We start from the raw sequence: 27,951 nt of genomic DNA, 5'->3' as shown, positions 1-27,951 counted from the left end.
TAATTGTCTTCTGTTAACACAAATGGGGTTGTTTTGATTGAATTTAGCTATAGAGATATCTGTTTTAACATAATCTCTTATTTTGTGCTTTGTCTATAAGACTGCAGCTTTTGTCATTGCCCGATCTTACTTGCGACAGAAAAACACATCATGCAGATGTTTTGGTTCAAACATCTTCATTTCAAGATATTTTTATACCATCTTCTTCATACTATAGGAAAGAAAACAGCCATGAAATGGTTAAAGATTTAGTTCTTTTAAGTCCTCTTTGCCCATTTGGCCTTTGAATAAATCAGAAACGTATTTCATAAGATAGAACTTAATGTGTGTATTTACAATACAACTATCAGAAAACTTGTGTTACATCATTAATTAGTTGGGGAATTTTCATGGTGACATCTGGTAATAGCAAGTCCCATTAAAAGTTTTATTCGTAAAAAGGCGGATTACTCAACACTGTTTTTTCCCCCTCGTACACTGCCAGAAATCTAATTTTCTTGTGTTACTGCTGGAAGCAGCTCAACAAAAATGAAAGCCAATCTGAACATCCAGTATGATGCAAATGGAATGATGTTATGATCTAAAAAGACCTCAAAGAAACAAAGAACACAACAAGCATGCGTTAATATCACTCAGCCACACACAAGGCTTTATTAGAGCTGAACTTCATTCCAGATTTATACGACTGCCTGCCAAGTACAGCTTCAGGTCAAACAGTGAAGCCTGCCTGCCAGCAGAGTGAGTGAATACAGCTGTCCACCTACATTTGCAGTCGCATCACACAGGTGTATATTTGCACAGGTGTGGAAGACGACGTATCTGAGCAACTGCACAAAGACAGTTTTAACAGAGAGAAAGCTACTTAATTTTCGTCCAAACTTGAATAAGCTGAAATAAATAGATCGAAGTCAGTTGGAAAATCAGAGAAAACAAAAACAAAGAGATAGAAATAGATTCTGAGTTAGAATGAGTTAAGGTGGTAGGGAACAGTGTTGCCATCTGACTATTTTAAATCTATTGTACTAACTCAACACACCTAGTTATTTGAAACATAACAAGTGCACTCTCTGAACCAAAACTACAGAGACAAACAACCAGAGCAGTCCATAATATTTGCCAACTGAGGGCAGGTTGGTTTCAGTTGAACTAAAGTCAATATGAGAGGAGCCAGTGATACCGAACAAGACAAATACATGTGCACCAACACAGCAAGACTGAAATCAAGCGCTATTTTCCAATTGACAGGACTAAAGGAAGCAAAGGGCTGATTAGGCAAAGTGAAAAAGTGAAAAAGCATCGGCAATACACTCACACAGACAGAAATGTACAGACAGAAATTGAATTAGTAAGAAGAGCATTCAGGTCATATTTCTTACAAGATTTGATGCAGACGCCTCAGCGAAGGACAGACCTCTGGGGATGATGAGTATGTGGTCTTGCTCTTTACTGACTCGGCCCTAAGGAAAATCAAAAGAGTCTAAATCAATCATTTTAATTTGATGAGGAACTAGACAGTTAGAGAACTGTGGGCAGCCCTTCCATACAAATATTCACTGAAAACTGATTCAACTCCATCTAAACTGAGTAATGAACATTCTTACTACACTGGTCAAAATGTTGTGTGAAAAGTCAAAAATTGTACATGTGGTATTTTTTACTTAATTTGTGCTCATCTTACTGTGATGTAGGAGTTGGCAAAGTGTGCCCAGCTGAACAGGTCCACCAGCCTGTAGAGGCTGGCCAGTTTACAGCGCGTCAGCTTCTCGCCTTTCACCATCGTGGAGGATTCCATTCCGTACAAGTCGTTGATGGGAGTGACCATCCCCAGGCCTAAATGATCAGTTAAATCAAGAGGAAACCAAAAAATATTCAAATGCTGCTTACAGATAAGCTTGGATATCAGTGACAGACACTCAAAGTCAGACATCTGTATACCATATCTGGATGATGCATCCGACTCAACTGGCAGAACTCGAAATTACACTGTGATGGGATGTTAACAACAATCCCTACTTTATTACTTTGTTTAATGTCCATCCCTCCTTGGACATCAGTGTGGGTATCTTTAAAGAGGGATCAAAAATGAGCTGCTATCAGCTTTGACGTCTTATTCCTGATTAGTTGCGCATTCCACAACTCTGATTGGAAGCAGACTTGACATATGGACTCCTGGATAGAACTCGCAAAACCCGGTGAAATATTCACAGCTCTTCCGGAGTCTGGAGTTGGGTTGTCTAAGAGCATTATTGCCCTCAAGCACACAGAGCATATGGATTTTCTGCCATTCCGTATTGATGCTGTGCTTTTGCTTTTTTGGGGTCAGTCCAGCAGTGGCAGCACTGTGGGCAACGGTGGCACGTTCTGCTGAATCTTAGTTTTTGGTTGTCGGGGGTAACGGGCGACAGCACAGTAAGCACTTACTAAGAGGGGAAGTGTTGAAGCCAGCCACTGAGCTGGCCATGAAGAAGTCTGCGATCTGCCTGAGGGCCAGCAGGCCAGTCGGGTTGTTCCCTTTTCGTTGCTGCTCCTGGATCAGACATTCCAACTCCTCTTTAAAAGCCTTAGAGAGAAGACAGAAGAAATTATATCAACACAATCAAGTGCCATTTCTTTTTTTTTTTTTACAACTTTTTACAAAGATCTGCATACCATACATGACAATATTTTGAAAACATGAATGTAAGGATGCTTAAAATCAAATGTCACGTAGCTAAAATAATTCACAAAATAATACAACACGGATTAAAATAGGTGGAAAGAGTCAGCATGAAATTAGTGCTGACAGGAAGATGGAACAGTAAAATGTGTGGGAACATTCAGAGAGACACCATGAATGGGAGTAACAACAGAGCAACTCAGGAAGTGTTGTGTTAATCATAGATTAGACATCCTCCTTGGGTGTCAATCTGACTTGTCCTAAAAGTGCTCCATGAAGCTGGATGACGATTGGCTGGCCCCACAACAAGCCGTGTCAGGATTGGTTGTGTGGTTAACTCACTGCTTGTGTTCTAATTGGTTGCTTGATGCGACTGGGAGAGAGTGCGTTTGTGGCTAATCCTCATGTTTAGACCACAGTCATCCGCTGCATTCACAGACACAATACATTAAATGACAACAATACTTGCTACAAGAGCACAAAAACACAAACGGCTGACAGGATGAATATATAGGACTGGGTGTATGCAGCACTAGATGATTTTATGATTTTGTTTTGCCTCAAAGCAAATGCTCCTTATCATGCAGAAACACATGAAATTACAGTTCAAACAGTTCTCATAAGACCTCTCAGCATAGTAGCAGATGCATAAAGGTCAATCTACTGTATGTATCTCCAGATAATCTGGGACACCAGCAATCCTCTACCTGCTTATGGACTAAAGCTGTGAATAGTGCAAAGGACTGGAAAGTTTCCATCTAAACAAACACATACTGTTGAGTTACAGTTGCTCAATCTGAATTTGAGATTTACAGGCTTGATCTCTCACTAAAAAAAACAAAAACAAAAAATAAATCTACATTTGCTTCGTCTTTGATCATTTTCTAATCTTTATTTGCATTCTTTGGCTTTCAAAATACACTTTATAACAAATCTGGTTACAGAGAAGCCCCATCTGTGCTGCAGGATAAGTAAATGATCATGTCTTCTTTACAAAGTCTTTTAAACATTCAGCTGCTGGTAACAGTGCAGTGATTTGGAAGAATGCTTACTTGGCCCCTGATATGAAACCTTTACTTCAAAGCTAAAGAACAGAGACTTTCTGCCTTGATATGTCTGGCTATCGGACATTTTCCTTCTTGTTGTTCATTGTCTCTACACATAGTTCGACCCCGACATCATTTTGTTTCAGCCACTTTGAAACACCGGGTGAATTTTTCTTGATCATTTAATCATGTTTTTCCATCATCTGGTCTATGAACTGGTTTATTTAAAGCCAAGTGTGTGGTATAGAAAAGTCCAGGCACATAAAGTGACATTTCTGCCACTCATCAAGGATTATACTATATTAATCATTTGGTCATATAGAGAGTCCTTCCAGCCATCAGTCTAGTCTTGGCTTTAAAACCAAAGTTATCACCACTCCACTTTACACATCTGGGAATCTGCAGGGGGCCATCTGGCATAAATGTCAGGTTATGGGAAACTAAACAATGTATCTGTGGATTGCACATGTATGGGGCATGTCCCATACAAGAACAACATTTAACATTCCCTTGTTCAATAGCTGTCTCCATGCTTGTCACAGTGGGCAGAATAACTGAGGAAGTAAACTGATCATTTCTGACATGATTTAAAACCACTTTCACTTAAATGCCAGCAATATAAATTGGTTGCCAAAAGTGTACACACAGGTTATGACACTGTTTCCAAGGGATAACACTAAACTACTTCAACATCCAATATTCATGCCTTTATTTCATCTCAGTGCTTATGCAACGGTTGACATTCTCTCAATGGGGTTGCATCTGTGCATCAAAACATTTGACACCTGACTTCCCCTTTCCTATGCTCTCGTATCCCTCCAGTCACTCCATGAGAGAGGACCATTAGTGTAATGCAAATGGAGACGGGTTTGTGGTTTTATGTGGTGTTTTGTTAAAACTGAAGCGGCCCTCTGTGTCAGGACACATACAGTCCTGGAGCACTGCTGGTTCTGAACTCCAGCCAAACATTCCTCTGTCCCTGGTGGCGAGGTTGCTTCGGCAACCGGTTTGTTGTGTGTGTCCGACAGTGGCGGTTCAGGACGCTTTTGTTTTCAGTTAGTGTTGTTGAGTTTCAGTGCTTCAGTGACTGTTGTGCCATCAAACTATCATTAGAGCCACAGTACTAAAAGCAGTTTAATAGAGCCAGAGCCAGAACACTCGTCCCTCCTGACTCAACGAGAAAAGTCTTTGTTTTCTGGCTGTGCTAGAGAGTTCACAGCGGCTTTGTACTGTCAGCTAACTTCACACTGGTCGTTTTTGCAAAATATAAACCAACATGAGCAGAAATCTCATCAGCTGTTGCCATTAAATGAGCTCCAGTTTACTGGTCTCTTGAAGTTAGCAGCAAAAGTTGTACACTGGTATTTGATCGACGTTTCAAATGATGAGACAAACTTGATGTCAAATTGTTGCCTATTTTATGATGCAGCAGATACTAAATATCTGGTTCTGTACTGCCTGCAGCTGAAAACAATGGTCTGAGGGCAGAAAAGGTTCGGAAAAGCTTGGAGCTGAATCAAATCAAATCAAACTTTATTTATATAGCATTTTTCATACTAAAAAGCAGCACAAAGTGCTTTACATAATAAAATTTAATAATCAAATCAATTCATGCATAAACTCACACAACATCACACCGACAACCACACTGCACACATACCACCCCCCACCACCCCCCAACATGGAGGGAACTACGGGAGTCGGGCCATATTTCTCCTGCAGGTTCATCACTAAAAGGGATTCCTTTCACATATATAGTCATGTGAAAAACAAAGTACAACCCTCTAAGTTTTAACTTATCAGGACAAAATAAAAAACTCCTTTGGTCCTTAACAGATCTTAAAATGAAGTCAATACAATGGTCAGGTGAACAACTGACATGTTACACTTTACACTTGTTATTATTTATTACTTACACTTATTTATCTAACACGTCATATCTACATCTCAGACAAATTTAAATAAATAACACTTGTTATCATTTATTTAACAAAAACTGAGCCAAAATGCTGAGTCGGTGTGTGAAAAACTAAGCATACCCTCACTGCTCTAAGGAATTAAGATAGTGAGTAGCAGCGAGATGCTGCTAATCAAAAGCTAATTTAGCAGAGGTTTTGGCATTATTCTGTCCTGGAGCATTCGGGTTTCTGTTACAATGCCAAGGAGGAAAGACTTCAGCAATGATCTTGGCGAAGCAATTGTTGCTGCCCATAAATCTGGCAAGGAGCTCTTTAGATCCCATTGTTCTACGATAAGAAAGATGATTCACAACTGGAAAACATTCAAGACAGTTGCCAATCTTCCCTGGAGTGGACATCCCAACATCTAGGTTCAAATACGAGGTGATCTGACAGCTAAAGCTTAACTGATATTAGGTCATGGAACAGGGCAACGATCCCAAGCATGACATCAAATCTGCAATAGAATTTAAAAAAATTATGTAAGAATCAAAATGTTGCAATGGCCCTGTCAGAGTCAAAGTTTATTATGTTGATTTTTTTTACCTACAACAACCTAAAACCTTAGAATATGAAATAAGGTGAATCTTATTACATGAAAGTACATATTGTTTATCATTATTTTAAATTGATTACCTGTTTGCAGAATCACCTGTAAAATACACTGTTTTCACATTGCAAACTTAACTGTAGTTGGACTCTGAACTTCTGAGCTTTTGCATTTTTAGTAAAACCTATCAAGAACCATATGAGGTGTGCACACACACACACACACACACACACACACACACACACACACACACACACACACACACACACGCACACACACACACACACACAGAAAAACACATACTCACAGGCATCTGCTCTACAATTTGTGTGTGAGCATTCCCAAGAGGATTATGACAGCAGGGATTTGATTCCCGTCATCTAAACAGCTTAATCCAGCAATCTAAGGTGGATCGTATCGTTAATATTTCAGGGGAAACACAGTCGACAGCAATGAAAATAACATACACTTTCTGGTGGGTTTTTTATCTGCTGTAGTGTGACTGCATAACCTTTAGTGCAACTTTTATCTGACAAAAAGTCAGTTAACACAAGTATCCATCGTATGCCACACGAGAACATAATAATTGACACTACCACAAGGCTAAGCAGGCCTCTCCACTTACTGGAGTGAAATAAATAATAAAAGTAATCCAATCAGAAAAATAGGAAAGTGTATCCGTGACTGTTCCAAATTACAAAGGCTAATCTTTCAAAATGGAACTGCAGAGCATTAAGCTGACATTCAAATTGGAGCTTGGCCAGGTCCTCAGTGGAAGACTTAAAGCCTTAAAGTGGAATGAGACCGGTTGTAGAGCCAAAAAGCTGATTTAGAGAAAGTAGTTGCTGTTCCACCTGAGGGGCAACACACGCATGGCGATTCAAATCTTTGTAATTGAGTCTTTAATACATTACTCAAAAGATTCTTAGTGGAAATGTTTTGTTGACAATGTGAGACAGTCTGTGTAAACTAAGGGCAAAGTGAAATGTCAGGATTTACACCTTACCTAAAGACATTACCCGAGGGAAGATGCTGCCTAAGCGAAACATTTCATCACTACTTCACAGCTTGGTGGTTTGTTGAATAAAGTTAATTTCTTTCACAATACTATTTCTGATCATCTAAGTCACAGTCTCCACAGGACTAGAGAAACTTCTCATTGAGCACGTTCTGTATCAGGTCTAGTCTAGTTGATGTCAAAGTTTCCTTTTCTTGTAATTTCGAAGCGTCTGCTGAAAAGACTGTTGCAGATACAGGTGAGCCTAAAACTGCTGTACGTCATCCTGTGGGGAAGAAACTCAGGACTTTTTATGACTTTGCTGGAGTGATGCCAATCCCACATGTCTGTTCATGTGTCCTCAAAAGAAATGTGTGTCGCTCTGAATGGTTTCAGGATTACATCACATACAAATGGTGTCTTCGTGTGGAATAAATTATGGTTTGCCATGACTCACTGCAACAGTCATTTAGGAGCATTATAAACCAGGTTACTGTTAAGCTTCACACAACTCACCAAGACTTGAAATCAACAAAAAGAGGTTGCCAATATTGGGTAAAGCCTAATATAGATTTTTGCAGCTGAATCACAAATGACAACTGCTCTTTTCTAAAACCTGTGAAAGTTTTGTTCAGAGGACATTTCCTGTAACAGAGTAGGATTACATCCTCACCACCGCCAAACTGCATGATAGTTCACTAGAAAGAACACAGTGACCTGCTTTTTCAGGTGATAACTGACATTCATCTCAACTGCTCAAAGTAACAAGAACTAAAAGCAAAAACAGTAGGTTCTGAGTAAAAATCCCTGAACATATGATTGGGCATACTCTTAGAAGGATTAATAACAGGCAAAGACACACACACACACACACACACACACACACACACACATACACACAGCATCCTAAAAGGCAAACTCAGGCACACTCAAGCCAGGTGAGGCCTGTAATTTCAGACACAGCCTCCTCAGTTATGTCAGCACAATGCCGCTCTTTCAGGCCACCAACGTGACCGTGTTACAAAGCGGAGAAGCGCCTGTCTGCAGACTAGCCAATGATATCGATCCCCTCTATTTCACCTCAGAGTATGCGTCAGGGAAACTGGTCCCTGACTGCAGCTGTAACGTCTTACCACTCTGCATACACTGGCTGCCCTTTTTCTTGGATGACACACCCGTTCACTTAAACAGAAAGCGTGGGCAAGGATTTACACTTACAGCAATCTTTAAAGCTAAAAAGAAAGCTCACCGGTGGACGAAGACTACCGTGAAGCGTGGCTGGATTCATTTAATACATGACAATATAGCAAAACTCACAGAAATGTCCAACTCCTTTTCCCCTTGTGTCAACGCGTGGCATGAATCGTAGAGCATGCTGATCCAGTTCCTTTTTTTTTATTATTTAAAATTTGTGTAATACTTGTAAAAAGTGAGGAACACACTTGAGTCATTTCAGTTTACAGTAACAGGAGACCTGTTTTTGCTGTTAAAACAATGATTTACAAGAAAACTATCACCGAGTTGCTGCATCCCTCCTTGCAGGTACGTTCGTGCACCAGTTTTAGCAACAAACCTCTGTTTCCTATTTTCACATAAATGGGTTTCAGTTGCCCGGGAAGTTGGAGAAACTAATGCAAAGCTTGCTTTAAACAAGGCACTTATTTTTAAGGTTGCAGAGTCCACAAAGCAGTTAACAATTCATGTTGCTCTCAGATCTCGAGGGCACTGCTCCTCTGCTGGAGGTTTTGCTAAGTTCAACAGGCAAGAGATATAGTAAAATGCCAAACTGAAAAACAGCTGCCAAAACCTGGCTCTGAGAGGAAATGTGGTGGTTTTGAAAAGACTCGAAGGAATGACTTCAACCACTAATGTTCTATCACATGAGACCTTGAGCATTTTTAAAAGGAAAAGGGGAAAACATAATAGAGAACACTTGTGACACGGCCCTCACATGAGGGGGCCTTCAGCAGAACCCCCCAAAGCGTCATACATTATCCACTTGTGCTCTGTGCACAGTACCATTGGGGGTACACATCCTTTGAAAACCACAGGACAAGTGCAAATGAGGCAGAGTACATTTACCACTTGCAATCGGTAAATCACTTCCACAGATGATGAACAAACTGTGCCACAAGCTAAACATATGCAGACCAGGGGGAGAAAACAGCAAAAGAACAGGAAAGAAAATAGTTGCAGGATGACTAAAGATGCTGAAAATAGAAGCAGCATGTGGAAGTACAACTCAATTTCAATTTCATCTGATTAAATCTCCTGCTTCTGATGGCTTTTAACCCCAGCCTTTTTCAGTGTCAAACAGTCATGCAAACCTCGTCTTACAATACCGCAGATTTTTATCACAAACATTAATATCCTGATTTATCAGCCAATGCGATAATAAAACCTAGAATTGGAGCCAACAATCCGTTTAAATAATTCTTCTTCTGTAATGAAATAAAACGGAAAACCATCTCAGAGTGCCTCACAAATGACCTCGAGGCAAATTTCAATCTTTGTGTGTCGCACGAAACACCCAAGATCTGAAGCAACCATCAAAACTTCCTGAAAGACCGCATTTTGATTTTTGATGTGATTAAGTATTGTTACTCAAATATGCATTATCCAGATGCTCAGTGAGTTAGAAATAATGACCAGCTGTTGATGTTAAGGCCAGTAGAGATAATTTTTCTTTGAGAGCTTTTTTTTCTTAAAACACCCTGAAGTGCATTAAAGGTCATTAAATGTATCTAAATCTTTTGCTGTTTTATGTCTTATGTGAAATCACTCCATGAATGACCTTTTACTGGCTCCTTCAGTGTCTTGTAAAAGTGAGAGATTGATACATTTGGGGATTTTATGTAACGGATCTAAACAAAGTAGTCCAAACTGGGGTGGGGAAAATAAAAGTTCAAAAACATAAAAACTGGAAAAATACATTCAGAGGCCACACATTTGGTTTAATCAGACCTTCTATAGGCAATCTTAGTGTCACATGACCACCATATAAGTATGCACCTGTCGTGAAAGGCCCCAGAATCTGCAACACCACTAACCAAGCAGCACGATAAAGACCAGCGAGCTGTCCAAACAGATCAAGGTAAAAGTTCTATAGAGGTACAAACTGGAATTAGGTTATAGAAAAAAATATCAAAATCAAATATCCCGCAGAGCATTTGAAATCCGTCATTAGGAAATGGAAACAATATGGCACCAGAACATGCCTTCTAAGAAAGGGCAGAACACCAAAACTCACAGAAAGAATCAGATAAATTGCAAAGAGGCCAAATGTAAGACCGGAGGAGCTGCAAAGCTCTACAGCAGACACTGAAGTGTCTGTCCATTGGAACACTTAAGCAATAGACTCCACAAAGATGGTCTTTGTGGAAAAAGAGAAATAGCTTCTAGAGGAAAACAAAAAGGGATGTTTGGAATTCACAAAAGCTCTGAAAACATGTGGAAGAAGAACCTCTGGTCAGACAAGACTAGAACTGAACTTTTCACAACAACTAGCCTTATTATTTATTTGTTTTCATAATTATTCCTTAATTTTTCATTCAAGTTTAGTTTGTACTTTTTTTTTTTTTTAATTTAGAAATCTTTGTGCAAGTCCATTACATCAAACTCCTAAAAAATATCCACTTAAATCACAGGTTTGAATGCCAAAAGAAATAGGAGACATGCTAAGGAGAGATAATACTTTCACAAGGCCCTGTAGATTGCTTCTATGCATATCTACTTTATCTTACAAGTAAAGTAAGTGCCCATACTGCTTAGTGGGTTAAAGAAGCAATGAAATGGTTCAGGGTTTAGCCGTGACTTCTGACTTATAAAGGTAAACACAGCTGTTTGAATGAGAGGAGTGAATGAAGTCAGCTGAGTTGATTCAGTCCTGCCTGGTCTATATTAGTCTGACTTTAAATACAACCTGCCAACTGAGCAATTGAAACATGTAATCTGGGGCGGCCACTAGACCCATAACACTGGAATGAAAACAAACAGAAAGGATAGATGGAGGAGGAATGGAAGAAAGCAAGGGAGGGGAGAGAGGCACGTGTGTGGAAACCCAGCTGGTGATGTGTTGTTTTCGTATTTAAGGGATTAGCAAACTGAGAAAGAAATGAAGATAATGCCATGTCCAACTAGTGTCACTCACTTGTTACCGTTGTGGTTGATTATCTCCAAAAAAAGGGAGACACCCGTCACAGCTGCCTGTGAGCTGTTTGGCTAATGTTCAAACCCACATCAAGCAGGAATCATATGCAAAGCATATATGATAATGACAGTTGGTAATCTGCAACATCCGCATACTACAGGTGGAAAAATGGCTGTCTGTGCAGGCCATTACCAAAAGTATCAGAGTAAAACTGAATTAAAGAGGATGATATTTCAATTTGAATAACAGAAGATTTTACAGTCCTCACGGTGGTGTGAAACACATACATGATTGCGATATCATTTTAACACAAGTTTAGATATGTTAAAACACTGTGGCTGGAACTGTAAAGTTTTGCTTTTCCTGTCACAGGTGAGGTCCATCTGCCGACTTTTCCTTTTCATATCCCCGATTCTCACGGCTACACGTCCCACTTTTCCGCTGACTGCCTCTGCTGATCAGGACGGACCAGTGCCAGCTTTGCCAGACACGCCACAGAAATGATCAGTGATGGTCATCCATGCAAATATTCAATATTGGTCCAATACTCCCCCACAGCAATCTGTCCTCTTAGTGCGGCACCCTTAAATGCACTCAGTCACTCGCTCGCCTGCAGCTGTACTTGTGATCACAGACACAACCAGAGTATCAAGTGGAAACCTGCATCAGCAGCAGCGTGCTCTCACCCTTCCAGACATCTGGCACCGAGCACAGCATGTCAACCAAACAACACTGAGCATGTGCAGAATGTGGAACTTAAAAAAAGAACAGGTCAAACCATCAAGCAGCTACAACCCCGATATCAAATTGCACACTTCCAGCCAGGCTTGTGTTACACTTCTTGTTTATGACATGCAGTTCCCTATCTAATTTATAACTTTAACTCCACACCATAAGTGTAACTCTATAAATATAGTTTATTTGTCACTCTGAAGTAATTTGAAGTATAACAACATATACAAATCAACACGCTTTGTACCTCTATTCCCACTGTAAACAGTGAGGTGCACATCAGTGAGAGACCGGCCCTAAGTCAACAGTGCAGAGTAAATACTCCTGATGTTTGTAAAATCTCCACACAACATGATGCAGCTGTTCAAAGGGCACAATATGGACAGCACAATAGAACAAAAGTGCACCATCTTTACATGAGACTGAGATTTTGACTCGTCCATGAATACATGAGCACGACTGGGCTATTATTACCAGTCCAGAGCGAGGTGTTATTCTCATGCTAAAAATACAAATGCAAATGTAAACTATTTAGATACTAATGGTAAAGAAAAGCCTAAAATATGGGATATTGTAACTATGCAGTGTTTTTTTTTTTGTCTCCAATGTTGCTCAGAACCTTCACAGTAACAGTCCAATATACCTGTGTTTACTGAAATGTGTGCACATAGAACCTATTCTTCAACAAAACCTGACCCAACACAAGCGCTGTTGGGCTGGAAGGACCTGTGAGAGTGTCATCAATAAGTCTGTGCACGGGCGTGGTGGCTGGTGGTTACAATATGGCTTTAGCGAGCCACTGACTGCAGTGATTATGTGGTCAGTGACACAACACCAACACAACCACTTACACAAGGGCACATGTGATCCTCTTACTGCTCTAACTTCTTGTGAAATGTCTTGATTAGGGAAGAGCAACTAACAGAGGGAGAAAAGGGGATCTAATTGCCCAAACTGTCAGTCAGTGAGGTGAAAAGTTTGCGGCTTGCAGCAAGTTCTCTGTTAAGTTTTCTGCCATCGATACAGCATCTCAACAGGAATTTTAATACTATAAACATTACTACCCTTCTTATTTGTCAAAAGACAGAAGAAGTAAATCTAACTTCATTCATCACAGCCTGTTCCAGCAGGCAGTGAAATGTATGTAGTCAGTCCATCAAGACCAGTTAAATACATACTTTTATTCTAATGTTTAAATCCATAGGCTTGTAGCCAGTTCAGTTGAGGAATCCAAAGCACCCACAGAAAACCAACACAGACATGGGCAGGGCATACAAATCCCACAAAGAACCACTAGCCAGTGGAAGAATTTAACCTCATTTCCTTCATAATAAAGGTAGCCTCACTGCTCCACCCTGCAGACTACAGATTCAGCCACAACAAAATACGTCTGTGGTCAACAGTATATAAGAAAAGCCCTCTCCCGTTTCCAATCATATTAGCTTATCAGGATAGTCTGTGTCTCATTTAGAAGAAGAAGAAAAAAAAAAAAAAGAGTTTTCTATGCTTCTGAGAAGAAAATACACATCTGAGGCTGTATGCAAGACCCCTTCCTGGTTTGTACCCTGCGGGGTTTGCCTAATAGCAGTGGTAAAACCAGTCAGCAAGTTGTCAACCAACACATGTAGACATGTAGACAGATAGATGCCACCTTGTTTAACTTGTGTTAGACTCTGTATACAAGTTCATATTCTCTGAATGGGTCATTATCATTTCCTTCTTCTTACTTACAGGGCTTTGTAGTATCTGTGTGACACGTTTCTTCTGCTCCAGAACATTGAAGTCTTGCCGAAGATCAGGGGACATGTTTCTGGCCCTGATGTACTCCGGATCGTTGACGTTGACCCGGTCGAAGTAGCGCTCCTTGGTCCCTCCACCAGGTGGGGGAGGAGTGGTCACCACCCCCTGATGGTTGCCCGCACTCATGCCTGCTGCACCTCACTCGTTTGCTCTATGGCTGCTGCTCCGACTCTCACCTGAGAAGAAAAGAGGTGGACGCGTTAGTATATATAACAAAGGCAACATTTACCATAAAAACAATGCAATGTATGTGCCTGGTTCCTCATAGCACAGGGAGTGTGGTGAAAAAGGTAGAACAGCAAATGCAAACTGAAGCACCTACAATGATGCGGTATGCAAATCACAGGGTGCCAAGCAGATTTGTTTGTAAAGGAAATGTGACATGTTAACTTCTACTATACACAGTAGTTATACTATGTTTATAATACTGTTGTCATTCTCTAATTAAAAGTTACTCTTGTAAGTCATTATTAACAAATGGAAAACACCAGGCTTGGCACAATCCAGTTTTAGTGCCAAAGAAGACAAGGACCTTACAGTCATCACCATACGACATAAACGGAATCCCACTCCTGTCAAACAGGAAAAGGACAGTCCTCTTATTGCACCTCTGTGACAAGCTATTCTTCAGGTTTGAGTAAGTAAGAGTGTTGTTCCACATGAGTCACATGTGCATGCAGACGCTGGCCAGGTCACTTTGACAGTTGACCCAACAGTGTAGGTGGAGGACATGCAGGCCTTGACCGGTGAGGTGGTTTACTTCCACTGTTCACTCGCAGGTCACCTGGCATGACAACAAGCATTTTTCAGGATGCAGGAACTGCTGCAGCTAAAGCAAAACAGGTTTTGTTGGCATGCCAGAGGAAAAATCCAATAAAGGAAAAAGGGATAACTGACAAACACGTGACACCATATAAATAACCTCCATGGTGAATTTGAAAAAAAAAAAAATTAATCTTCCAGGAGTCTTTGCCAGTCTTTGCATAGCTGCTATTGTAGTCGTGAATGATAAGCTGGTGGTGTATTAGGAAGAGTTGAGGCTTATGGGATCGCTAGCAGATGGTTTCTTGGCTTGTTGAGGAATGACAGCAACAGAGCAAGAAAGAGTTTTAAGAAAGAGATCCTGCTGATTTCTGTCTTCAAAAGCCCAGTGGTCATCTGACAGCAGGAGGGTCAGACCTTAGTGGTTACCCTGCCAGAAGTGACTTCCTCTCCCCTTCTAACCCTCACTGCTGTCAACCCAGTATGGTGGGGAGAAGAGGGTTGGGGGTTGATTTGGTTTGACAGATGCCACTAAGCTGCTCATTCTGGTCAAATGCCACTTTTAAAGATGGCTGAGATTAAAGGAGCAACACACAGCTCGGTGTATACAGCAGAGGCATTGCACTCAGGCAAAACAAAAGTTAAAAGACATGTGCTGTGCTTTTAGAGGTCTTTTCTTTCATGAATGCATGACAAACTATATCTTCTCCATTGGGAAATTAACTGGTAACTTCTTTGCAAACCCTTTAAAGAAGATTTTAAGGATTCTGGGTACATACAATCAACAAAACAATAACAGGATATAGCTGGTGAAAAAAGTAACACAAACAATAACAGTGTGAGAAAAACACCACCAAAATACCCTTTTAACCCAGTTTTGCAATATTTGAGTGTGCCTGCACGCACATGCATCCCAATTGATTCAATAACCAGAATCTCAAATCCACAGGGACCACAGGAAGCATGTGATTTATAATATGGAAACAGATAAAAGCCCTGCACAATTCTTCTTTGAGTGAAGACAGCTGGAGGGTACTGTGTTATGTAATCTGATACTGAATTCATCCTCCTGCCTGCACTGTTCTGCTTACATAGCAGTTGTATACGGCCAGACTGGAAAAAAAAAAAAGAAAAATAGGTTCTCATCACAAAATGATGGGATGGTGATGAAAGTGGGATTGTGATGTAAAAATGAAGGTGTAGTAAATGAAAGAAGGCAAAGCTAAGGACTGGCTTGATGTTTACTCTGTTAGTTGCACCTCCATTATCTAAGAAATGACCCGGAGCCAAAAACTTTCAAACTTCATGAAGTGTCCAGGACGAACACGATGCAAACTAAATATATGATTGACATGCTGGAAGGTCATGCTTGGAATTTGCTACATGAGTGGAATGCTTCATGGATGAATGCAACAGCTGGAGCATCACCAAAATAAAGTCAGCCCCCGCCCCATTCAAACATCAACTTCCATCCCCCACGCTCAACCTCCCTCTGTCTCTGTCAATAGATCATTGTCCTGATCCTCAACCGTCTCAGTCTGGCTACGTCCAGAGAGATCCACGGGTTGAGAGATTCAGGTGGAGGCTTTGAGGTTTTTTTTTTGTGTGCGAGAATATTTCATGCTTCCATTACAATGCCAGTTAACCGACTAGATTTGGTTTAAAACAAACTGGAAACTAGAGATACACCTGCTCTTTGACACTGGAAAACAGCCCTGCATAGTAATTGATTTCAGCTCCACAAATGTGTGGCTGACAGATGAGGGAGGCTGTGTTTACTGAAACGCGCCAGACTGCGACAGCAGCTTCAGGCAAGGTTACCGCAACCTTTCACCCTGTGACCCTTGGTGACCCTTCCTCCTTTGCTCCCAGTTCAGCAGCCCCAACAGACATGAAGCTTTATGTATAAACAACTATTTAAAGAGTTCCATAAAACTTACCAATGCTAAAAAAACATCAGGTAGACAAATGCATTTATGCTACAAGAAACACTGTAAAAACTAATTGAAACTTTGTGGGGTTCTTTTATGTTTTATACAGAAGTGGTAATGGAAAGATGGATAACTGTAAAAAAATGGAAATTATATGATTAAAAAAACAGGAAGTAGGAATACAAGTAACTATGTTTAATCCAAACTTGATCTCTCAAGCAGCAAAAATAACAGAAATGCTGGTTTCATATTTGTAAAACCAGAGGTGACTGAAAGAGAAATGACTCATCTCGTCTGAGCAGCCCTCCAGGACAAAAGCTGCTAATCTTTAGAAATGGGACTTAACACCGTATTTGTCACAAAAACAACAGTCATGTTCTTTCTGGAAATGAATGAAAGAACCAAGTTAAACAATTACCGAACAACCAACAGGTTTGGTTTCTGTTGATTGATCAACAAAATGTTTGCTTGAAAGACATGCAGTTAGCTAACCGGTTGAATGAATGTTGCTGCTCTTATTAGTTGGCCACCTCACACTTGCCACTGCCCCAGCCAATGATGGCACCCCTTGGTCACAGAGACAGGAACGTCTGGACCAAAGAGTTCTGGGGACTCCCTGAAGGTACCTGGAGAGCTTGCCTTAATTCATACCTTTAAATATGAGTTTTTTTTTTAAATATTTTTTTTAATTGTTTACATTTGTGAAGTCTGTAGGAAAACTATAGCAACATTGTAGGCTCCTGGCAAGTGACAGACGAGAGCCCCCCCTCCCCCTAGTAACACCATCTTTTCTCACTTTTGCTCATTTATACTGTCGAGACAGAGTAGCTATAGTGCCATGTCACTATTCTTTCAAACAGCATGCCAGCGTTGAGAAATCAAAGGAGTGACACCAGTGTTGGCGTGTAGAAAACACGTTCCACCTTGTTGACTCTCCCTTACACAATCACATGGATTTAGCTTGTTGATACTTCAGCTGCTGGCTCAGATGCATATCAACTTTGAACCTCCATTCTGTCCTCGGACCATACAAAGAGAGCAGCGCAACAAAGAAACAACAATCCCACCTTGAACTGGCACTGTGAAAAAGGTCAACATTAAATTGTATTTCATACGTTGTTTATTAGATAATAAGCCAGGACTTTTCAAAGGTGAAAATCTGAAACTTTATTTTGCACTGCCCATGTTGTACGAATGTTTACAATCATGTTATCTGTGGCAACTTCTGCACAGTTACGTAGCTTTTGAGCTGGGAGTACATACACTGAGCCTTAGTCATTAAAAAAATATCTTGCTAACAAACTAATTTTTTTTTGTTTTTTTTGCATTTGGGCTCTTTTTTGGCACTCGAATTACACAGGAATTAAAATGTAAGGAACTTTAGAAACTCTAGAGACTAATCTGCATTCAATGATGTTTTGATTCTACCAGCTGACATGAAATCACAATATTGTCATACGTTTGGCATGAGCACAATATCAATATTTCGTTCTTTAAATATCCCAGATATCACCAAAACGGATATTACCACTCCCCTACACCCATCCAGAGCAAAGAATAACTACGTCCATACAGGCATGCGCATGTCACTTTAGGGACCAATCAGATATCATTTCATGTTTTAGCCCCAGGAACCAACGGTTAATATTTTCACTGTATCCTGCAGATATCTAGATAACAGTCACCAGGGAGAAGGCTTCTGGTTATTTGCTTTGGCCATTGTTTGAATACAGACGAGTTTCAGGTCAGTAAATCATATTTATTTTTTTCACAGAAAAGTGACAACCCTCGCAGAAGTTATGGCCTACTGGCATGGGTGTTGTCCACTGATCTATTTTTAACTAATATAATTAGTCCCTCCTTCAAATTCTATTACGTGCTCTTACTGTATATCTCTACAACAGGGTGTTCACCCATCATGCCTCAGTGCTCCTCTGACATTTGGAGCACGAGAGCCATAAGATAAGAGCTGGTGGTTTAGACAACATACAGCTCTCCACCTTCACATGATGACAGATAATCTAGAGACCTACATCTGCCCATGAACAGTATCTCCTGCTGCGTCTCTCTGTCTGCTCCCGTTTCTCTGGTATGTCACTTTTCTATCCGTCTCTCTTCCTCCACGTCCATCGTCTTCCCTCCAATGTTCTCTCTCTCATTACCTTTTAACACCAACGCAAAGGTAAAAGATACATAAAGAAAAATACCTTCGCTGATATCCCAGGCAGAGCACACGACCAAAAATTGCTAAGTAAGACATCAACCAACACCGCCCACCCCACTCTCACACACCTCATATCTTCAAAGCCAGCCTGTCCGTGTTTCTGCCACCCCTAAAAATAGACAACCCACCTTCTGGGTTGTGTTACGACCCCAACAGCAACAATACCAGGAAAGAATCCTTACGTTGCTAATTATATCCATCCACACTGCCAAAGGCAAGGCGAGCACGCACACAGTGAATTGGAGGGTTAACTCTTTTCCAGTACACATAAACAGACGAGAAGGTGTAACCCCGTCTGAATACGTACGCATGACAAATCTAGAAGTGAAAGGAGAGTGTGGGAGCCAAATGCCCAGCAGCTTACATGATCCACTGGTGGCTTTACTGTAAGATGAGGAAAGCTCTCCTCAAGCCCACCGCCATCAGCTTTTCCTCTGACGAAATTCGATGTCTGACTGTAAGTTTAGGTTACAGTTTTCTTGCAAAATCTCGTTTCAGAGCAGCATTTGGTACTTTGGTAGCACGTTGCAATACAAAAATGAGTTTGGATTTCACACAAGTATTACCTCTCTTACACATATGGTGCATGTATCCATGTTTTTTTTTTAAATTTTTAAATGTGGTAATTCTTGCAGCTGCAGTGACATTGAATGACTTGGTTGTGTCTCCTTTCATGGACAGCCTCCATTGCTGAACCTTACAGTTAATAACCAGTGCTAATCTTCTCCGGTGCTCGCACTATTGCTGCTAAGCGTGTTTATAGTGCAGGAGTGCGTTTCTCTAAGTGTGTGTGGCCACACACACTCAGCATGGAATTCCCCTAAAACTACAAATCAGTTTAGCAATAGTAATCTTTGGAGTCATGCACATGGAGCGGGAAAGAGCAAAACAACAGAGGGTATGTTCTCTCTGGAAAAATTAATTGAATGGGACAAGGGAGAAATTGCATCCAACAGGGACTACAGACACAAACACATACACCCAAAAGTCAACATATAAGCTCACAATCCAAGCCAAACCAACCTTGTATTCCCTCCTTGGTCAGTGAATGGGAGAGAACAGGCAGCAGTAGTAGGCGTCACAGGCAAAACTCATGTCTGTGTGTTTCACTGCTGCTCACTGTCTGCACTCAAATTCCAATGGAGAAGCCGGGAGAAGAGACGAGTGAAAGAGGAAGAGTGGGATATGAGCAACTGAAAGCGAGAGCCGGGCAGCGGTGGGAAAACAAGTCGCTCCACTTGTCCGTCAAGACTTTTTCAAATAGATGCTCTTGGCTCAAGCCGCCAACCGACACTGAACTCTCCCAGATTCCTGCAGGCTGCGCTCCTCGGCGTTCATCAGAGAGAAAAGTATCAACAGCTGTGAGTGTTTGTGAGAGGATATGTGTGTGTGAGTGTGTGTGTCCTCTGCAAATGAGGGTGTATGTTTGTGTGGAAAAGAAGCTAAAGGGACCACGTGATGCAAGCTTAATCCCCCGCCCACTGGCCAAGAGGCACACACACACACACACACACACACACACACACACACAAACATATTCAGGCATACATACTGTTAGACCAATCAGAGCTCAGGCTCACACACTAATCACCCCTCCTCCTCTGTGCCTGCTCTCTTTCTCTCTCTGTCTAGTCTACTCTTTTTTCCTTTCATCCATTCACTTTCTAGTCCATCTCCCACATTCCACAATCTCCGTCTCTCTCTTTACGCGTTCCTCTAACACTCTGCCACCCCTTCTGTGCGACTGTACTAAAGGTCAGTGTTTATGAGTTTGGCTGGCAGCAGCGTAACGACTACATCTACAGCAGACACGACTGCATGCCTTTTACTGCCGCGTCTGTCCCACTGGTTCAACGTTATCGGGCCTACGTAACGGCTCTCATAATAACAGTGCTGGAATAAGATTTTAAAATGGAAATGACAGAAATTTAATGATCACAGGTCAGAGGTGAGGGTCTGCCACGTAACAGCTGCAATTCAGTGTCTCGCCTGAAGCTAAACTTATCATTCCAACCCATCACATTATTCCATTGATATTTGCCACTACTACAGCTACAGATGGATTTAAATCTTTACAGTCCCACGTCAACACTCAAAGCTTGTTTTAAATCTAAATCACTTCATGCAGTACACATAAGTGACCAAAATAATCTCTCTTGGTTGTTTACTCTTTGAGTTGGCTGTAGTAGGTGCATTTATAATGAAGCTGACAATTCTACACAGGACTGGAAATACACACAATGACCCACAGCTCTGAGAAATCAGATTTTTACCCTTTCAGTAAACACACCATTTCTCCAGCTACAGACAATTGCTGATGAGCAATGAATGTTTAATTGCACTGGGTCAACATTTATTAACAAAGAGCTAAAGGTAACTTGTTTGAGTCCTCTGGTTTTTTGTCTGACATCTGTTTTCATTTAAAAAAAAAAAAAAAAAGGACAAACACTTTATTTCAAGTACAAGTTTTATTTTCGTTCCAATAAATGTTTATCGTATTCTCTGATGCACTTTTATATTTTAGGATGAGATAAAAAGAGGGAAAAAAAGGCCTATAGTCTGTAATTCATCTGTCGGTGGATTCTGACCAAATACAAAAAACTTCCAGAGAGTTGGAGCCCCTAACTTTTCTCATTTAGGTCCTGTGGTCTGGTAAAGTTTGGGAGAAAAGTAAAGGTTATTTATGGTCAATTTTTATTTTTATTTTTTACAGTCGAATGTTCAATTAAAAGAAAAAGAACATTTAAGTTATTAGGTCTTAAGTGTAGATGGGCTGATGAGACTGAAAGGCACGGGAGGACGTTTGTGTGTAGCAGGATGAGAACAAGTTAGGGTGAGCATTGTCTGGGTGACTACAGGGTGTATCAGCGGGAGGGAGAGCAGGTCATCACAAATCAGTTTGCTTGGGAAACGCTCCATTGTCCTGAAAGGGGTTGGGCCCATGGTAAAAGTGGCTGAAGTTAAAAAGTGATAAGCAGGATGTAAAAGGACAATTCTGTTAGATTACAAAAAAAAAAAAGGAAAAGAACCACAGATGTTCACAGGAGTTCACGTCAGCACAACAGTGCAAATGCTAGACAACAACATAATCTGGCCCCCAAGAGGGGAAGACACTGAGTCACAGATGATTACCACCAGCAAAACACAAGGCACACATTTCCTTGTGTAAGAGTTGGATATGATCCAGTCAACCTGTCAGCCAAGTCATGAATATTGTGGTTCGCTTTTAGAAATATTACATCATCATTCAGCTCACAATCCATGCAAATTTGCCCGTGGATTACCAACACTCAATACCAAATATCACACTCGTGAAACACTTTAAAACTTTGCACAAGGATTTGATAATGAGTTTGAGAGTCAACTACACAAATGTTTAAAGTTATTTAGAAGCATCTAAACAGTTTTTCAGACTGCAGATTGTGGTCTACCAATGTTCAGTGATGGCAGTGAAGACGATCCAGGAGCCCAGATCTTAACATCAAGGAATCATTCTGACCCAATACCAACTCCTCCCCATTGTCCTACTCCTCAGTTTTCCTCAGAAGTGCCTTCATCTTGTTCTTAAAGGGATCCTGCCCTATGTGCACAAAATGAAAGTCAGAGAGGTAGGGTCAAAGGGAGGAATTGGAATTGGGCCAAAGACAGCAAAAAAAACTGTACGTTGAACTTAGTTAACCGACTGATAAAAACTATTCAAGGCATTATTGCTTCACTTTATTTTTATTGCCAATAAACTTGTGCACAGTAATTCTGGTCCAGTTTTGGCTCGAGCTTAAAGCTATAATGTGTAATATTTCACGGACAATGAATGTCTCCATGTCGCTCCGCCATTTTAAAACTACGGGATTTGTAGAAGGACATGTCATCAGCTTCGCATTTTCCGTTTCCAATGTGTAAACGGAAAATGCGAAGCTGATGACATGTCCTTCTACAAATCCCGTAGTTTAAAAATGGCGGAGAAACATGGCGACATCCATTGGGGTGTAACACTCTTATGTACATTCACATGCTGAATATAAAGAATATAAGAACACTGCACTTTTGTGATGGAGGTAATTAATAACGATTGAGGTAATACTTGTGAATGATAAGACTCAAATTTGTTAATAGACAACGTGAAATATTACACATTATGGCTTTAAGTCAATCCTTTAGTAGGATTGATGTTTAAGTTTGAACTGTCTTGCAAAAACATGTTACTACTGTATCTTACTTTGGCACTGTCATAAAAGGTCCAAGTCATACATTAAAAGAAAGCCTGGAGGTGTTCGCGCCAACAGTTTATGGCTGGGAGCTCTGGGGAAAAAAAAAGCTGTTGCCCGATAGCTGATATGATAAAAAGTTTTTGTTGAGGCGCCTGCAAGCAAAACTGTACCAACAAGGTGACAGATGTCAGGCCAACCTCGTCCGATGATCTATGTTGCAGTTGAAAACTTGCCAAAAACAAAACTTTATCTAAAGCCTGCGTTATTTTATGACATCCGAATGTGAATTTCCTCTCAGTTCAAACCAGCTGCTAAAGTATGATCTTGGCACAAGGTGATGAAGGTTCATGCTTGTTTGGGTCGAGATTGAACAGAATGTAAAATATATCCAGATAAACAGTCAAACCTGAATCTGCTGAGTTCAGTATAGTTCGAGGAGAAATCAATAATAGTGGTGATAGAGAATTCATCACGAATAATACCCGACATGAAGGTATATGAAGTATTTCTAAGTCAACTGTTAAAAATAAAGGTAGTCTTAGATTGACATCAGACAGAATAAGTGTTTCAGTTTAAAGCCACATGTGACAGCTGTTCGTACAATACTAATAAGCTCCACAAAGGTCTTCATGATATGAATGATTATGATTTTTTTACGATCATTCTTTCTAAAATGTATTTAGTTTATTTTTGAATGGTCAGTGAGCATGACCAAAGAACCGTTAACACAGGTATTTAATCACATACATATCTAAAAAGGCAGTTTACCTAGAAGTCGAGGTGTGTAACTGTTCTAAGTCAAAGACTACAGTCTGTTTGTAAATAAACATGTGGAGTTTTATTTGAAAATTAACAGGATGTATCGTTCACATAAAATCCCCTATCGGTCTTCTAACCTGGCCAGTCACAACGGTTTCATAGGCTGAACACATAACCAGCTCTGGAGGAGTTCATGTTCAAAGTTCAACGTGCACCAATATTTAATCAATTCCTTTCCTGATGCTATCCCATGCATCAAAATCAGACTAAAACAACATGTATATTCCATAAGGCTACAGAGTCTATGTTGACACTATTTCTAAACATAATGAAAGTCCTTGATGAAGTAGAATAAATGTGGGCATCGCCTGGACGACTTCTGGATGACGTCTGGATGCAAACAAACCGCATTCCTCTGAATGGCATCACATGCATTTGGAGGGAATCAGTGGAGCGCTCACTCGGGGGGGCTGCAGCTGCTTTGCACCAATAAAAAAGAACTATGATCTTACAGACACCACATGACTTACTGTCTTCTCCAATAAACTATGACCTCCAAACAACAAGATACAATACATACTTGTGCAGCTTGTCTGTTGAATTACATAATGTGCACCACGACTCTATTTATACCAAACAACTTGATAGGAGATCAGGCAGCTTGTTTACTTTAACCTAAGAATCAGCCACTTGACGAAAACACCTTTAGTGAAATGGATAAGCAGTGATTTGTCTTGGAAGAGCATACACACACAGAACAGATTTCAGTCCAAGCCAATGCTGACAGAGTAGATTAGTTTACCTGTTTGAGTGGAGGTTAAACGATCAGTCAAGTGTACAGTGTACTCACTGTGAGCAATTAAAGACATTAAGTTCAGGGAAGTACAGACCGTCATGGAAAGGAGACTCTACTTCAGCACAAGGATGTCCTGATCCAATCTCAAGTATCGGTACAGATCAAGCTGACTTTTGACAGATTGGTAACAGTGTCATCGAGAGCACCTTATCTCATGACTTTTGTTTCATGCCAGCGCATTGAAATATGCCTGCCCTAAAGAATTGTGGCAGGAGCTTGCCAACATGTCTGCTGTGTGTATTTTGAATTGGAAAATGAGAACAAAAGTTCACTCAGTTAACTCGGGCTAAGATTCCATCAAAGCGAGAAATGCTGGAGGAAACTTTAATATTCTGTTGGACAAGACAAAAAGGATTTCAGAGAGGGTGATTGAATTCATCAGTCTGGATGACCAACCCATTCCTGTGGTTGAGTTTGTGTCATCTTTTGGACACAGCACTATCCGAGCAATAGAAAAATGTTTGTGACGTCAATGCCACTGGCTTTACTTCCATTTGGAGTGCTGATGTTTGCACAAAGTCATTGCTTGGCCTCACTGCACACTGATTCCTATCTTGATCAAAAAGCCTCAGCTCTGCATGTCCATCAGTTATGTGGCTCTCATACAACAGATCATATAAAGCAGGCAATTCAGGAGATGCTAAACACATGGACAAAAGAAAAATAAAGTGTTCACATCCTCCATCAATAGATGGTACAGGGTCCCAAGCATGGGCTGCATTGTGAACAAAATTCGGCTGGTTGTGCACAACAGCATACTCTATAAATATATTCCTTCAGTGGTTGTTAAACAACTTGAAACAATATCAAGGTTAATATAATCTTGATTTGGACATCTCTACTCAACACTTTGTTTCAAACTCCACTCCAAACACACACACATACATCATCCCCACTCCAACTCAGGGATACAAAGTTCCACAACGATGCAAAAAGCTGCCACTTCTACACAGACCCAAACACAGTTCACAATATGAAGGGTACAGAGTGAACTATAGATTTTAAGAAGCTGATATGTTTAGTAACGGCTGCTGCGCTGTACCGATGGTTTACAAAAAGGTTAAAAACAATAAAATGATAGAACATTTCACTCCATTTGGACTGGTTCAAACAACCACATTAGAATAGGACAAATGGACCCTAGAATACCATCTCAAATGATCATATCAAATTATTCTAACTATAGAATATCTATGTAAATACAAATTTAACTGCAATTTTGTTTCGTCAATACAGTGAGTGAAGAAAAGGCTAAAGGCAATGGCGCCCATAAAATTGGGGAACTCAAGTGCGTGTTCAAGAATGTGACTGGTTGATAACAGCAGGGTTGACTCTGAACAATAGTTAATTATAGTCCCGTGAAAACCAAAATTGCTGTTTTTGTCTCAGCTTGACTCATTACAGACATGGTCAGACTAATACCGTGCAGTCAAATGTTTGCATGATTCTGTACCAAGACTGTCCACACAACTGTTATCAAGGCAAATGATTAATGAGTCCTCTGCACACCACAGCACTCTTAAGAAATCATGTATTACTGTTGAAGTCTTCCACTCCTTGACCCTGTAATAATCTCTGGACAAAGACAAAACACAACGGGAAGGGCTGGACCGTCTGCTGGGCTGACTGCAGGATCTCTATTTGCTGCCACAGCACTGCTATCAGTGAACATTTCCAATCAAATGCAGGAGAGTAAGAGGAGAGGATCGAGGGGGCATGTAAGAGACACCAACTACACAGTCTTTACAAACACTTGAGCTCATTTTGAGACTTCTCAACTTTGTCCCAAGAACAGAAAAAATAAATCTGATTGGTGTGGAGCCTCCAAGGTGAGAATCTGACGGATGTGGAAATTCTTAAGAAAACAAAAGTTGCTCAGTTAAGGGTTATAAGGCAAAACCGTTGACATGAGCGAAGATTTATTTTCACAAAGTTTGTTTTGACTACTTTTATTTCTCACATTACAGGGAGGTCAAGCTGTTCCCAACAGAATCAAGTCACATGACAGCCTTTATAGCCTTTGTTGGATCTAAGTAATAGCTTGTAAGCGCATATGCAGCGTCGTATTTTCATCGTGTATCACCTTGTTGGAAAGATTTGAACAAATGAATCAATGAAGGAAGGTGACACAAGCAGCAGTTACTCTCTATCTGCATCAATTCAAATTCTTTTAGTTGTTACAAAAAAAGATCACATGCATTACGCATTATCCCAAAGACAATTTGCCTTGAAATAGGACAAACACTATACACTTGATAATGGCACCATATATCAAATAATGGATTTATATATTGCAAGTTACAATGTCATCACAAAACTCAGCAATGATATTGCCAATTGTATGTTTACCTCATATCATGCAGGTAGCATGCTGGATAGAAGCAAGTTTTGGCCCTAATCATGTTTTGAACCCTGCAGGTCTGAAAAAAAACACATCATGTCATGTGGCATATGATAACCACATAACCACACACACAGACATAAACCTGTAAAGCATTTACCTCTTTGTTTATTTGGCTCTGAGTAGCCTTTCTAGTTTTACACTTGCATGGGAGTGATTCTAAGGAACCATCCACATTTGAGTGCTAAAGAGGCATTTAGAGGGAAGATAATGTTTAACGCACCATGGATGTTGTAAAGCATTAACAGGGATGTCTGCCACTGCCTCCAGTTTCAGGTAAAGATAATAAACTTCAAGAGACACTGAGAGGGGTGAGCAAGGAAGCAGCGTGCCTGTGTTTGTACTTTGCTTCCTCTTGTGAAAAGACTAAGGCAATTCCCTGTCCTCACCTTGGTCACATGTGCTATTTCAGGTCACGTTAAATGGTGACAGAAAAGCGCTTCGGTGGCAGTTTGTTTAGGTATAATTTGTTGGTCAGGTGTTTAAAACACCAACAGGGATGTTCCTCTGCTAACAGATGCTCACTTTGAATTCAAACAGAATTGTGATTGCACTGCCAAAAGGCCATAACCTAAAGAAATACAAAAAAGCAAAGAATGCAATGCCCACACAATTTCTATTATTTTTTTTCATATTTGTGTTGACCCATAGGGAAAATACATACAATATTCAATTAACATTTGTGTCCTTTTATCACTGTGTATGGATTAAGTTTAAAGTACAGCGCCGATATTTAAGGTATTCAAGGAAAAATGAGATGGCTGCTGCATAGCTCACATCTGTGTTAGAACATCTGTTAGAGCAGCGTTAAAATCTACAAAAAACGCATAATTTCTTAAAACCTTTCTTGAAATTACTAATAAACCTCATCTTATCTTTTTGGGGGGATAAAAGCCTCTGTTTAAAGTTTTACACCCACTT

At 40.4% G+C, this 27,951-nt stretch overlaps 1 protein-coding gene across 7 annotated transcripts in view; it reads right to left on the bottom strand.

The window, feature by feature from the left end:
* The window catches only part of add3a (adducin 3 (gamma) a), a 102,388-nt gene that overhangs the window by 19,864 nt on the left and 54,573 nt on the right, over positions 1–27,951 (bottom strand). For 4 of the 7 annotated variants that reach the window (XM_075463827.1, XM_075463832.1, XM_075463831.1 and 1 more), the window contains exons 1-5: positions 19,830–20,219; positions 13,821–14,065; positions 2,422–2,560; positions 1,679–1,830; positions 1,377–1,457 (exon numbers count right to left, since the gene is read on the bottom strand). In XM_075463827.1, the coding sequence (XP_075319942.1) occupies positions 1,377–1,457; positions 1,679–1,830; positions 2,422–2,560; positions 13,821–14,015 (567 nt within the window). In that variant the 5' untranslated portion in view covers positions 14,016–14,065; positions 19,830–20,219. Of the gene's footprint in view, positions 1–1,376; positions 1,458–1,678; positions 1,831–2,421; positions 2,561–13,820; positions 14,066–19,829; positions 20,220–27,951 lie in introns of those variants that run through there. The other 3 variants (XM_075463828.1, XM_075463830.1, XM_075463829.1) reach the window with 1 other exon arrangement.

This window comes from Odontesthes bonariensis, chromosome 4, assembly GCF_027942865.1.
Source record: "Odontesthes bonariensis isolate fOdoBon6 chromosome 4, fOdoBon6.hap1, whole genome shotgun sequence".
Lineage (NCBI taxonomy): Eukaryota > Metazoa > Chordata > Actinopteri > Atheriniformes > Atherinopsidae > Odontesthes > Odontesthes bonariensis.
This window is presented reverse-complemented; position numbering and strand designations above follow the sequence as displayed.